Genomic DNA, 14,736 nt, shown 5'->3' on the forward strand with positions numbered 1-14,736 from the left:
ATATACTGACAAAACACTCACAGAACATTTCTTATATTATTATTATTATTCAGGCCTCCATGGAGTCAAGAGATTCATCATGTGAGGTTCTTCCTAGGAAACACAAAGTCTATCATACCCTCCTTGAACTCATTGACTGTTCTTGCTCTCACCACTCTATCAGGCAACGCATTCCATGGTTCAACTACCCCCCACACACAAAGAAACTACTCTTCACCCTTTGTTCACAGCTTCCTTTCATAGCTTCCAGGGATGACCCCTTGTCATCGTTCCTTCCTGCTCTTCCACCAAGCAAAAGAACTCCCCAGTGTCAACCCTGTAACTACCTCTCAACAGTTTAAAAGTCTCAATCATATCACCTCTCCTCCTATCTACCAAACTCTGCAATTCTCATAACTAACATTGTACAGTTCTGAAACCATCTTTGTTATCCACCTCTATACCCTTTCCACAGTTAATTTATCCCCTTCAAATCCTGGGGATCAAATTTGAGAACAACAGTCTAAGTGTGGTCTAATCAGGGTCTTATACAATGGAACAATAACTCTTATCTCTGTAGATCAGCATCCTTCTCAGTATTTCAGCAATCCTCTGGGTTACCTTCACCACTTTTGCAATATGCTCCCTGAATTTCAGTTTTCTATCAATCATCATCCCCCAGATCTCTTGTCTACTCTACTTCCTCTAGTACAGCTCCTCCAATCGAGTATGCAGCCTCCCATCAATGTATCCCAAACTTCAAGACTTTACATTTTGCTGCATTAGACCAACACCTCCATTCATTTGCCCATCTATCTAGTTTATTCAAATACTTTTGCATCGCCGCCACATCTGTACTATTACTAATAATCCTACCCAGCTTCCTCTCTGCGATTTCTTTCATACAACCTCAAGCAAGAATCTCAGATCTCTCGCCACCCGATTTACATTGCCTCTCAAGTCATTCGTGACCACTATCACAATCATCTCATCCACCCTTTCATCCCACTTAATTGCCATAGCCAAATTTCTATCATTCCTATAGGCAAACACTCCTGGCATCCTATCTTGCACACCACGTCTCCATACATCACATTATATCTTCTAAAGCCGTGTCATCTCTAGCAACTAAATTCAGTCTTCCATATTCATCCTTTCCTCTACTAGTCAGATAACTGTACAATATTCTCTAGAATTTTCCTTTACTGTTTCAGCCAATATCCGCTTATAATATTATAAGCAGAGATTATGAAATATTATAATGCTTATAATTTCCTGGCATATAGCAATACTCTATTAAATATGTAGACTTCCTGTACGCCTCAACTTCATATCAGAGCCAATATTACTACAGTTTCCTTGATGTTACACATGGAGAGGACACAAACTCTTCTGAGATCATCAGTAATAAGTCACCCTGCTCTTTTATCCTTTCTGTCTTTTCAAAAAATGCTAAAACCATCATATTCTATTCCTGTCAGTATATAATCTTCTCTCAACCATGTCTCACTAATTCCAATGACTTGGAGGCCAAATAATTTTGTCAGAGCCATAAATTCTGCCCCCTTATTCCTAATACTACCTAACATTGCAGTATAAGCATAGTAGTTTGTCCTTGGTCCCCCTTTCCTTCTAACAGTTCTTCACCCCATCATTCAATATTATATTTGTCTTTGTTGCTCCCACTGAGGCCATCTTTATTGTTCATTCTATTATAATTTATCTCACACTAATCCTGGCAGCTTCTGCTCACAGCACATCATCTAATTTTCATTTCTCTGCCTGGGCAGTCTTCTTCTCTTCTCATCATCAATCTGTCCAGCTTCACACTGCCACTCACTCAAATACAGATCATTTCCAGTAAACAGCTCTCTTACCTTCAAATTTATTCTATATATACAAATATGATATCTCTTCCTACACATCATAGCTCTCATGATATTCATAATAATTGTTTATCTCAGGTCACTACTATCATACCTTAGCAACATACTTCCAGTTCTCCCTCACACACTCTTCCACTTTGATGTCCACTTCCTCACAAATCACTTATTCTTATCAACAGGGTCAATTTTTCTGCAGTTCCTCCTCCCCTCACCACACGTCTATTGTGTCATTCGCTGGTAGTATACCACATTCATTCTATCCCACTTTCACTCTGCCCACATCACTTATGCCATTCACACTATTATTGATGACTTCTTTCACAAGATTACTTGCTCCCATTTTTGAAATTTTCTTATAATTTGCTCAATGCTCTTCCATTAACAATCTTTCTTAGCTGTCACACAAGCACTCCTCTTTGCTGCATTTTCTTGTGACTTTCAACCTCAATCACAGCAGTTGAAACTTATCAACATAATCTAACAAAGACATATTTATCTACTTCACACTTCAATTTGACTGAAGTTGAGCTACATGGCAGAACAGACTGTTGCCATCTTGCTTTCCACACTAGTCAATATATGTCACTCTGCCTATAAAATAGTTTGCAACAAAATTCAACATTTAGTACATTTTTCTTTTCAGTGTGATATTCCTGGAGGAATATCACACTGAAGAAATATCAGAGAGCAGTATTATGTGGTATATCCAAGGTTGGGAGGGTGAATTGGGTAGGAGATAGATGAATGAGTAGCATTAAGTATGAGCTGGAAAAAAAAAAAAAGAAAGAAAATGTTGTGGAGAGTATATAAGGAGAAAGGTGACAAGCTAACTCAGGAACAGTGCAAAGATCAGGCAAGAAAAGTGACCAGCAGCACGGTAAGGAAGGTAAAATCAGATTATGAGAAGAAAGTGACTGAGCAAGTCAAAGAAAATCCCAAAGGGTTCTTTCGTTATGCAGTAGCAGGAGGAAGAATGGCTATGGAAGGATAACTTTAATGAGTGCAGATGGCAGAGAGGTGATAGAGGCAGACAAAATTGTTGAACTACTGAGTTGCCACTTTGCAAGTGTATATCATTCAAATGAAGATATTGTTATGGAACAGGTGCAAGTGACTGATGTGAGAACAGAGGTTGATGAACTGGAGGTACTTAGGATATTGCAATCTGAATGCAAATACAACTGTAGGATTGGATAGAATATCAGCCTGCGCTTCAAGAGAATGTGCAGAAGAACTGGTGATGCCTTTGACTAGGCTGTTTAATTGAAGTCACAGATCTGGCAAAGTCCCAAGAGAGTGGAAGGAGAGCAAACTAATTCCTTTTCATAAAAGAGGATCTAAGTCTGTAGTGGAAAATTATAGACCAATCGGTAACTCAGGATTGGTGGTGGTGGTAAAATTACTGTAAAAGTTGGTCAAAAAGAGAATTCAGGAATGGGTGGATAAGAATATCATACGCAACGAGTGACAACATGGCTTAGCAAAGGTCAGCCATGCCTTAGTAATCTATTAAAATTTTATAATGCAGTGACAGCTGAGTTGAATAAAGGGAATGGCTACAATGATAGTGCTGGATTTTGCAAAGGCATTTGACAGAATACCACATGGAATTCTGTTACTCAAACTGCAACAAATGGGGATGGATATGAAACTGGTGACATGGATAATGGTGGCTGATGGATAGACACCAAAAAGTAGTATATGGAGAAGCAGAATTCAGGATAAGGCAGGTTAGGTAGGAAGGAAGAAGGTAGGAAGGCTAGTGATGTTCCACAGGGCTCTGTGTTTTACCACTGCTGTTTAATTTGTACATGAATGATCTAAGAAATAATCTGAAGGAAGATATTCAGTTGTTTGCTGATCATGCAAAGCTTGGTGGAGTAATAGTTAATCAAGGTGATTTAGAGAGCTTGCAGGATGATTTAAATAGGCTGACAGTATGGGTAAAACACAATGGATGTCAGTTTAGTGTGAAAAAGCATTTTGGGATATAAAGATTACAAGCTGTGTATCATATTCAGGGAACTGTATTCCATGAAACCAGGGATCTGGGGATAGTAGTAGATAGAAAGTTGAAGTTTAGTGGACATATTGCTCAAGTAGCCAGGGTAGCTCACAGGATTATGAAGGGCACTAACAAGCATTAATAAGGGTGTTATCATTCCTGTTTATAGAAGGGAGCTGGTAGAAGAGGACTTGAGGATGAAGAACTTGCATGTGATGACAGCCCAAGACAGGGGGATGTGGAGGAGACTCATCATCAACAGTGACCCCACTTAAGTGGGAGAAGCTGCAGAAGAAGAAGATCATTCCTCTTTATAAAGCCACATGTGGATCTTGTCACCCAGGTTTCTTAGTGATGAGGAAGTGGTGGAGAGGATCCAGAAGCGAGTGGTCTGTGGAATGCTCCCTATGAGGATAGACTGAGGATTTACAAAAGTTGGTTGTAAGTGCAAAAAAGAGGAGGTGGGATATGACAAATATGTTTAAGTTACTTAAAGGGTTTTATAGACTGATGGGGGAAGTGTTTCAGCACTTGGCTAAAAGATACAGAACAAGAATTCATCCCTGGAAGTTGAGTAAAAGTATAGTTAGTAGGGTTGTGAAGACTAGATTTTTCACTTGGAGAGTAGTGAATGAATGGAATTGGTTTCCCGAGTCAGTTCTGAGTGCTTTGTCTGTTAATGGTTTCAAGAAGTACGATATATATTGTGTTGATTGTTTGGGTCTTCCACAATAAATCGTGGGACTCCATGGAGATGCCTGTGCAATAATAATAATAAATGCTATCATCCAGAAACTATTATCTAATAGCCAAAACAACAAAATAAATTAAAAAATATATAACACACAAATTTCTAATAACACACTAAACTAGAAATAAAGAACATTTATTAACATGTTTTTTTTTTTGACAACAGTAAAAACCTCATTGATTATTGCGTAAAAACAGAACCCATTGTTTCCATGCAAATATAGAAGCACAATGTCACATGCACCTTAGTCGACAACCAAAATAAACTATTTTATTATAAACAAAAGAGATTACTTACTGTTGAAAGGTGGGATCCAGTTATTTGGATGGAGATGACGTTTCATACTGTAATACAAATCCCATAGATAAAATCTATATTCAGATAGTACATCTGCTACTGCGACCTCAGAATCTTTAAATAATCCCAAACCAACTTCATTTAAGATAAATTCCGGGACTATTACTGCATATTCAAAGCTAATGAAGCCAGGTTTGATTTCATATGTTGGCAAAGTTTTCATTCGATAGATCTCATTCACAGCATTATGACTGGCATCCATTAGTACATTCTTGGTGTGCTGAAGAGCCAATTTCAAGGAATGCTTCATCACTGAATCCAACCCTAAATATCTATAAATCTTAATACTCTGAAATAAAAAAAAATAATAAATATGATTGATTATATTATTTGCATTAACATTACAAAACAAAAACCCCCTGATGCATTTATAAGTCAAATCTTCAATTTTTCATGAAAATGTTGTATGTATTAGAAAAAGTAGCAACCCCAGAACTAATTTCAACTGAATAAGGACTGCTTTCTAAAAATTCTACTAATTATAAAAATAAGAAAATTTACAGTATCTTACCTCTGTTATTGCATGATTGGTAATGTCACTGATGTATTCAACTTTGGGGTGGTTAATGATCCCACTGTAATATTCAACAGCTAAATCGGAAGCAGACTGGAAGAAGTTCAAAACATCTGAGTATGTGACCTGTATACTGTTCTCACGGAAGGTGTTAAAGGTTGTAAGAACACGATTCCAATAATTTAACAGAGCTAAGAAATAAGGGTGCTCATATATAGATGTCACCATTTCATCCATTTTACCTACAAAGTAACATAAGAAATATGAATTAAAGTCAGCTTGACATATAATCAGAGTACTATGATAAAAGCAATACAACATTAAGTAAAACACGATATATGACAGTAATGAAGCAAAAAACAATGATGTTCTATGAAATCTCTTGATCTTTCATGAAATTCTTCTTTTTTATTTTCATTACATTTTAAATTAGGAAATGTTTTAAATTAGAAAATAAATTATTTTACTGTGTTACAAGGAAGCAAGACAGTGATTACATTACTTTCTTACTCCTGAAATTCCCATCATGGTATTTCATCATAAAATCAGCTCTGAATGCAGACTTTTGATACTATTTCCATTGAACAATTTTGTACATAGACAAAACACCACTTATTTAGCTCTTATGCTGGATAAGTGCTAGCCTAATTAGACACGTGATTAGCATACCTAATCTCCAGCCAGCAGGTTGCAGGTTGAAATCTCACTGTGAACATATATGTTTCTGAATGTCTTTAGGTGAGAGATGAATTTCATCTCCAAGTGTAAGAGCACTGCCCTGCTTATCAGATGCCTGAAATGACTTGAGGGGATAAAAACAGTTCCATGTTTGGTCCCTAGAGCAGATTCTCTGGATTATGTAATAAATACACATGCATGCACAAATATAATAAATAAAAGTTTATTTTGGGAGTGGAAGTCCCATAAAAAAAAGGTAAAAAAGTGACTAGAAAGAACATCCTCTCTCTCTCTTCTTGAAGATGCTGAAGTGTCTCATGTATTCTGCATGGATAGATGAGACCTGTATCTCATTTCTTTTTAAGTAGCATTTAAAGAAAGAGATTAGCATTTTATTATTTTTCTGATCATGATCATTATACTCCTTAAGTTTTCGTGTGTATAAATTCACACAAATTTTCAAGGTAGAAGGAATTGTAAGATCAGCAGGTTCTCAGAGGTTTCCATCAGCTAATTCTTATATAATACTAAACCAAAAAATTACATAATTTTCTGTTTATTAATAATAGATGTGATATTTAGTTATGTTTATAAGAGAAGAGCACCTATTAGCTTGTAATATCTGTCCATCTATCTACATGAAACAACTCAAGAATGAATGAAGTGATCTGGATGAAACTTAATACTTAAGCCACGTAAGTCTAATTTTACGTTCAAACTGCATTTTCATTGTAAAAATTAATTTTATGCAAAAAATTCACACAGTAGATATTGCTGATTTTAATTCAACTGGAATATTAACTAGTGAATGTAATCTCCAACTTATTTTTTTTTCACATTAGTATTCTTTCCTTTTGTTTATTAAATAACACATCTTAATATCATTAAGTATTATCAAAATTTGTTATAAAAAAAGGTTTGGATTGAAAGGAATGCAAGTATAAAATTTGACTGAGTTGGGTGTTCATCAGGGAAATGAAATTTAAATCTATAGTATTAGACTACAGAGAAAAGATTTGTCTGAAGGCAAAAAAAAAAAAAAAATAAATAAAAATAATAATACATGCAATTATAGAAAAAAAAATGGATTTAATATAAATAAGAATATAATTTCTTATCTAATATGTTTATAATTAGATTGAGTCTGCAGTTTTTGAGTATTTCAAAAGTGAGAACTGTCAAATCCTAAAGGATTATAATGATCCTAAAGAATTATAATCTCTTTACTGACAGAAATATGAAGCTTAGAGCACATACTGTAGAGTTGGTGAATCCAACCACCACCTGCACAAGAGACTGATGGTTCTGCAGTATAAAGCTCTGATCAGATCACATTTAGATTATTGCATTCAGATTTGGGCATCAGGATTTGAAAGTTACTCATTTGAAGTAACCTTGGAGTGGCAACAGACAGACTATGGAATGTTGGTTATGCATACAGACAGAGGTCACAAAATCTGTAGTTTGGTGGAGAGAAGATGAAGGATCAATATGATAGAGATATTTAAACTGTTGAAAAGCATTTACCAGATTGAGTCTGAGGAGATTTTGCATATTGTAGAACAAGGAGAATAAAAACAAGGTGCCATCCCTTGAAGATAGAAGAGAAAATGGTGAATAAGAGGGTGAGAAGTAGCTTTTTGGTATGAAATGTCACAAGAACATATATATGATGCCTGAGATAGAGCGCACATATAATGAATGAGTTAAAGGAGTAGTATAACAGACTGTTATCTAAAATGGACTTCTCACAATGAGTTTTGACTCCATGGAGGTCCTGAATAATAAGAACTAAATTTAAAAAACATGTTTAAATGAACTTAAAATAAATGTTAATATCTTTCAAATAGAGAATAAAATCAAGAAGAAAAAGTAATGCACCTACCTGAAATTCCTTCCATTTGTTGCTTTATTGTCACATACCAATCTTCAACAAATGGAACAAAACGACGAATTAAATATAGACCACTTTCCTTGAAAAAATAAATGACATCCTCTACTTTCTGAATAGAGAACTCAACTGCACTAATGGCATATTTTACTGTGAATTCTAAACCCTTTTGAGTGATTCTTAGGAGGTAATCTTCAAGTTTATTTAACAAACTGATAAGTTCACTGAGGTAGTAATTAGCTATGTCCATCACAGACAGCAAACCATCTATCATCTGACTGTAAAGATAGGTAACCATAGTTCCCATCATCTCAATTAAACCACTGATAGCATCTTTAGTTAGAACAAGCAAGTACTCTGTAAAAGAACTGAAAGGGAAAAAAGCTTATTTATAAATAAGTAAAACTTGTCAAGCTATGTTTATATTAGTATATTATTTCAGTTATGTCCATGGTTTTTATATATGGTGAATGCTTTTAAAACTTACTTTAGGAGGAGGAGGAGGAGGATGTTATTTTATTTATCAAGTTTTTGCACTGAAATAACTGAGAACTGATTTTTCGAGCCCCATTACAAATAAAAATGGCATTCAACTGAGAACAATCAAAGGGCATATGCATTTTTCAATTTAAATCAATGAATGCAAAAATTAGCTAATAATGTTTGCTAAGATTAATCTATCTAATCTTTGCATTGTCAGTAAATAACTGTATGTCGCATGTCAAATCCTTCCCAATGTCATTAATGTGCAGATTGAATAATGGATCAAGTGCAATGGACCAAGGACTGATCCTTGAGGCACACCACTGGTTACATGAATCTTGCACATTCACTCCACCCCCATATACAATTTTGTGGTATGTTAGTCAGCCATCCTCTTATCCAGGGGCACATCAAGGGTATTTGCCACCCGGGTGCAAACTTTTATCGGCCACCCCTAATACTGCATTGTATAATCCAAATTAGATATTAGCTACATAAAATGCCACCCTATCAATGTTGCTGCCCGGGTGTGGTGTAGCTCTTGCACCCTCGGGTTGGCGCAGCCCTGCTCTTATCCATGCCAATAATTTATAATCCAATCCCATATTCTCCAATTTATGCAACAGTCTTCCATGCTGTATTCTATCAAAAGCCTTAGCAAAATCCAAAAGTATCATGGTGTATCCATTCCCCTTATCTAACTCAGTGGTAACATTATTATAGAATGTGAGCAAGTTGCTAAAACATGACCTTCCCTTTGTAAACCCATGCTGTTCGTTGCAAAGTAGAGATTTCTGTCAACCCATTTCTGAATGCAAGCCCTAACCAACTTTTCTAAAATCTTCACCACCATTCCGGAGATACTGACTGGTCAATAGTTGGATACATCGACAAATTATATAGCCAGGCCAAAGGAGATAACCAGTTCAGTTGAAAACACTCTTTTAGCATCCGTGCTGATATCCCCTCATTTCCTATTGCAGAATTCTTATTCATTTTGTGCAACAGCTCTAGTACTTCCTTCTTATCCACATGAGTTTCCTCATACAGTAAAGAGGTAGCAGTGAGTACAATGCTGTATATACCAGGTTGGCTGCTCATTAGTTGAACTGTTGCTTCTGCATCAGTCATCCACATGCCATCTGCATTTGACCATAGAGTTATCAAATTCATTCATTCTTTTTCTTGCAGCATAATGATAGAATTCTTTTGGGTTGACTTCAACTTGCAGAGCCAGTTTATTTTCATACTCGGATTTAGCTTACTGTACAACCCTTGTGACTCTTCTGGCCTTCTGCTTATAATTATCATAACTGACATCATCCTTATGCACATGATATTCCTTCCATGTCATCTTTTTCTTACGAATCTCTTGCCTAATTAGATTACACATCCATTTCACTCCTACTTTATTTATTCTTCAAACTCTGGGGACACATTCTTATATTGTATCATTAAATATTTTTTAAACACTCCTCATGCACTGTTGATATCCTATCTAATAACTGATACCATGACACAGAACCCAGCATATCCCTCAGGCAGTCATAATTTCCTGCTTTGAAGTTCAGCATGTAAACTTTTCTGAATGGAACATTCAGAAATTATATATTTAGTTTAATCCTTTATTCAAGTGTAAACAAACAAAGTTTGCACCTGAAGTATCTTTAGGACTGGGGCAACTCATGGCAAAGGTGGACAAACTTCACATCACTTGCCTTAGTATCCCATAATGCAAAGCACATCTACTTACGGACATATATAATGCTATGCATTATGGGAAGGATCACTACCCAGACCGGTTTTGTGAACCTTCTCATAACGCATAGCATTATACATGTCCACAAGTAGATGTGCTTTACATTATGGGATACTAAAGCAAGTGATGTGAAGTTTGTCCACCTTTGCCACAAGTTGCCCCAGTCTTGAAGATACTTCAGGCGCAAACTTTGTTTGCTTACACCTGGATAAAGGATTAAACTAAATATATAATTTATAGTCTAACCAAGTGAGTACTGCATGATCACTGTCACCAATCAGAAACAGAATATTTATGTCTTTAACTGAAACCTCCTCTGACACTATAATCAAATCTAACACTCTCTGACCATGAGTTTCTTCCGTTACATGCTGCTCGAGGAAGTTGTTTCACAACAGCTCAATAAATTCAGTTTCATTCTTCCCAAGTAATTTCATAGCTACCTAATCAATGTTCAGATAATTAAAGTCCCCCATTATGATTACTCTTTTCGCACCCATCATATTTACAATATTTGGTGATGCATTTCTTCATCACTAGCAATTGATCCACCAGGTCTGTAACATCATCCCACTATGTATTTAATCTTGTTAGACTCCGCCTCACATCAGATGGCTTCAAACTCACTGCAACATGAAAAACTAGTACTAGATTTGCAGATATAGGTCTCAACTCTAACAGGATTAAAATCATCTGATATCATTATCAGCTATCCTTCCTAAAAATACTGTACCCTTTGCACTCTATGCAGATGTACTAACTGGTATCGACTGCATCCACCTGGATGCAGCCGATACCAGTTAGTACATCTGCATAGAGGAAGTTAGTACATCTGTGACATCAACAATTGCAGGAAACTGCAGTTGTTGATGTCACAGAGACAGATGAGAATTGAGGTAGATGAACTGGATGTGCTCAGCATATTAAGAATTATCAATGTGAATACAGCAGTGGGATTTTTTTTTTATGTGACTCCCACTCATACCATGGGTGCATTAAGAATTTCTCTCTTTTTTTTTTTTTTTTTTTTACTAATTTCATTTTTTTTTATGATTTGTATACATAATCGAGTAACCCTGCTCTAAAACCGGACAGAGAATACTTTTCAAGCCACTTCAGTCTTCGGTAAGTGGGATAGTGGTCTCACACTAGGCAATGAAATTCACCTTGTTTTGACCTAAAGACAATCACGTCTGCAGAGGAATTCAAATCCACAGCTTATTAGATGGAGAGAAGATATGCTGACCACTTGGCCAACCAGGCTGGCATGACTGGATGGAATATTAGCCCATGAGGTACAAGAATGTTTAAGAGAACTGTCAGTGCTTCTGACCAAGATATTTAATCTCATCTCCGGCAATGTTCCAGGGGAATGGAAAGAGAGCAAGATACTTCCAATTACATAAAGAACACTCCAAGACAGAAGTAGCAAATTACAAACCAATTAGTATCTTATGAATGGTAGTTAAGTTATTCAAAAAGTTGGTTAAAAGTAGAATTTTGGAATGGAAGGATTTGAAAGTGATACTCTATGGTGAGTAGCATGGCTTTATGAAAGGTAGGTCCTTCCTTAGTAATTTACTCACATTTTATAATACAGTGACAGCTGAAATGCCTACACTGTGATTGTAATATATTTTATAATATTACATGAAAAACTATTACATAAGTAGTTAGAGGAAATGGGAATGGATAAGGAAGTGGCTGAAAGGTATGTTGTTGTTATTATTATTATGATTCAGGCTTCCATGGAGCCAAAAGAATCATCGTGGGAGGCCCATCCTAGGAAACACAAAGTTTACCATACCATTCCTTGAACTCATTGACCATTCATGTTCTCAACTCTATCAGGCAATGCATTCCACAGTTCAACCACCCTCCATGCAAAGAAACCACTCCTCTCCCTCTTGCTCACAGCTTCCTTTTATAACTTCCAGGGATGGCCCCTTGTCCTCACTCCTTCCTCCTCTCCCACCAGCAGAAAAACTCCTCAGTGTCAACTCTGTAACTACCTCCAAACAGTTTAAAAGCCACAATCATATCACCTCTCCTTCAACTGATGAAACTATGCAGTCCACATTCCCTAACGTTGTATAGTCCTGAAACCATCTTTGTTATCTGCCTCTGCATCCCTTCCACAGTTAATTTATCTCCTTCAAATCCTGGAGACTAAATTTGAGAACAATATTCCAAGTGTGGTCTGATCAGAACTTTATACAATGGAATGACAATGCTTTTATCTCTGCAGGTCAGTGTCCTTCTCAGTATTGCAGTAATTCTCTGGGTTACCTTCACCACCTTTGCAATATGTTCCCTGAATTTCAGGTTTTGATCAATCATCACCTCCAGATCCCTCGCCTCCCCTACTTCCTCCAGTATAGTTCCCCAAACAGAGTATGCAGCCTTCCATTGATGAATCCCAAACTTCAAGACTTTACATTAGGTTGCATTAAACTGACATCCCCATTCATCTATCTGGTTTATTCAAATCCTCTTGCAGGGTTACCACATCTGCACTATTACTAATAACCTTTCCAAGCTTCACATCATTTGCAAACAACTGAATATTCCCTTGCAATCCATTGACAATGTTATTAATATAAAGGTTAAACAATATAGTCCCAGTACTGAGCCCTGTCGGATCCCACTTGTACCGTTCTGCTTCTTTGATACTGTCCACCCCATACACAACTCTCTGATACCTATCAGACAGCCAAACCTGAAATGTAAACCCATGTGCTGCAATTTAAATAGCAATTTATCATGTGATATCCTGTCAAATGCCAAATGCTTTGTAAAATCCAAAAAGAATGCCTTTTCCTCATCAGCCACTCTTGTCACTTTAAAGGCAATCATATTACTAAAGCAAGAGCACCTCTTAACAAATCCATGTTGACTCTCAATAAATAACATTACCCTTATTTGCACAATGCTGTATAAGGTCCCTCACTAATTTCTCCAACATCTTAATTAGTGATGAAACACAAACTGGTCTATAATTTGACACTTCCAGTCTGCCACCACCCTTATGCAATGGCACTAGCTCACCTTCCTTCCACTCCTTGGGTACCTTTGATATGATAGAATAGAATCTAGTGCTCTGCTTCAGGGCTCTGTACTAGGGCCACTGCTTTAATTTGTATATTAATGATATAGGGAATTACTGGAGTGTATATCTCCCCAGTTTGGTATCATCAGAAAGCATCTGTTTAACTGGGGAGAATAACAGTTAATAAAGATGGTGCAGAGTTTCTCCAGTGATTTAAAGAAATTGACACTGTATGTTAAGATAGTAGTTGCCACTTTAATGTAGAAAAATGTAAGGTTATGTACTTTGGAATGAAAAGATTACATATTCTGTATTACATTGATGGTACTATATTGCAGAAAAATAATGAGGCTAGGGATTTGGTGATTTAATGGACAGAGAATTGAGGTTCAAAGGACATATTATTTTGACATCCAATGTTGCCAGAACTGGAACATTGAAGAACATATTGACAACTACAGATTTTATTATCCCGCTTGATAAGGCTATGATATGGCTGCATCTGGACTACTATTCACACAGATTTGGTCACATGTTTCCTAGGGATCAGGTGGTGGTAGAGAAGATCTAAAGGTGAGTAACTGGGATGGTGATAGGTCTGTGGAATGCTCTCTATGATGACAATATATTGACAATTATCTTTGGAAGTTATGTAAGAATGTGGTTAATAAAGGTATAAAGACAAAATTTTTTGCTTGAAGATTGGTGAATGACTGGAGTATTGTGATATTGTGAGTGCTCTGACAGTGAATGAGTTTATGGATAGGTGTGACAGTGCATTTTATATATATATATATATATATATATATATGAATCCCATCCATGAAAGGATATACATTAGTACAAAACACAACTTACTTGTTAGAGAGTAGAAGTGTTATCTATTTAACCAAATGCCAGTCACCTGGTTTATAAAAGAATGAGGAAAGGATCCAGAGATGATTGACTAAGGCAGTTTCTGGTCTCTGGAATGGTGGCCATGAAGAAAGATTTAAGAAATATAATTCACATAGCTCCACAAATAGAAGGAGAAGTTGGTATGACTGAGAGGTAGTTTTTTTTTTTGCACTGAACGAAATTGATGAGTGGGATGTATTATCTGAGAGTGCAGAAACAATGAATGAGATTAAAAGCATAGTTTGATTATTGGTGTGCGAGAGAGAGAGAGACATTAGGCCTTCCATGATAAGTCTGTGCCATAGAGTCTGTGATGTTAATAATAATGTGTGCCTTCTTTCATTCTTAGAAAATGTATGTTTTTGGACCATATGGTACTTTTAATTCTCAGCGGTGTGTTGCCTGTGTACACTGAACCACTAGTCCTGCAGATGTGCTCTTATAGAAATAATGAGCATTCTATCACATCATGGAGAAGCCTAGCTAA

At 36.3% G+C, this 14,736-nt stretch overlaps 1 protein-coding gene across 1 annotated transcript in view; it reads right to left on the reverse strand.

The window, feature by feature from the left end:
• Positions 1-14,736, reverse strand: part of Apoltp (Apolipoprotein lipid transfer particle) — a 175,295-nt gene that overhangs the window by 44,516 nt on the left and 116,043 nt on the right. Inside the window, exons 25-27 of the mRNA XM_090401346.1 lie at positions 8,056-8,429; positions 5,490-5,734; positions 4,919-5,267 (exon numbers count right to left, since the gene is read on the reverse strand). Of these exons, the coding sequence (XP_090257472.1) occupies positions 4,919-5,267; positions 5,490-5,734; positions 8,056-8,429 (968 nt within the window). The remainder of the gene's footprint in view (positions 1-4,918; positions 5,268-5,489; positions 5,735-8,055; positions 8,430-14,736) is intronic.

The sequence above is a fragment of the Typopeltis vanoorti genome, chromosome 12 (genome assembly GCF_054136105.1).
Source record: "Typopeltis vanoorti isolate ZY-2024b chromosome 12, IOZ_Tvanoo_1.0, whole genome shotgun sequence".
In the NCBI taxonomy this organism is placed as follows: Eukaryota; Metazoa; Arthropoda; class Arachnida; order Uropygi; family Thelyphonidae; genus Typopeltis; species Typopeltis vanoorti.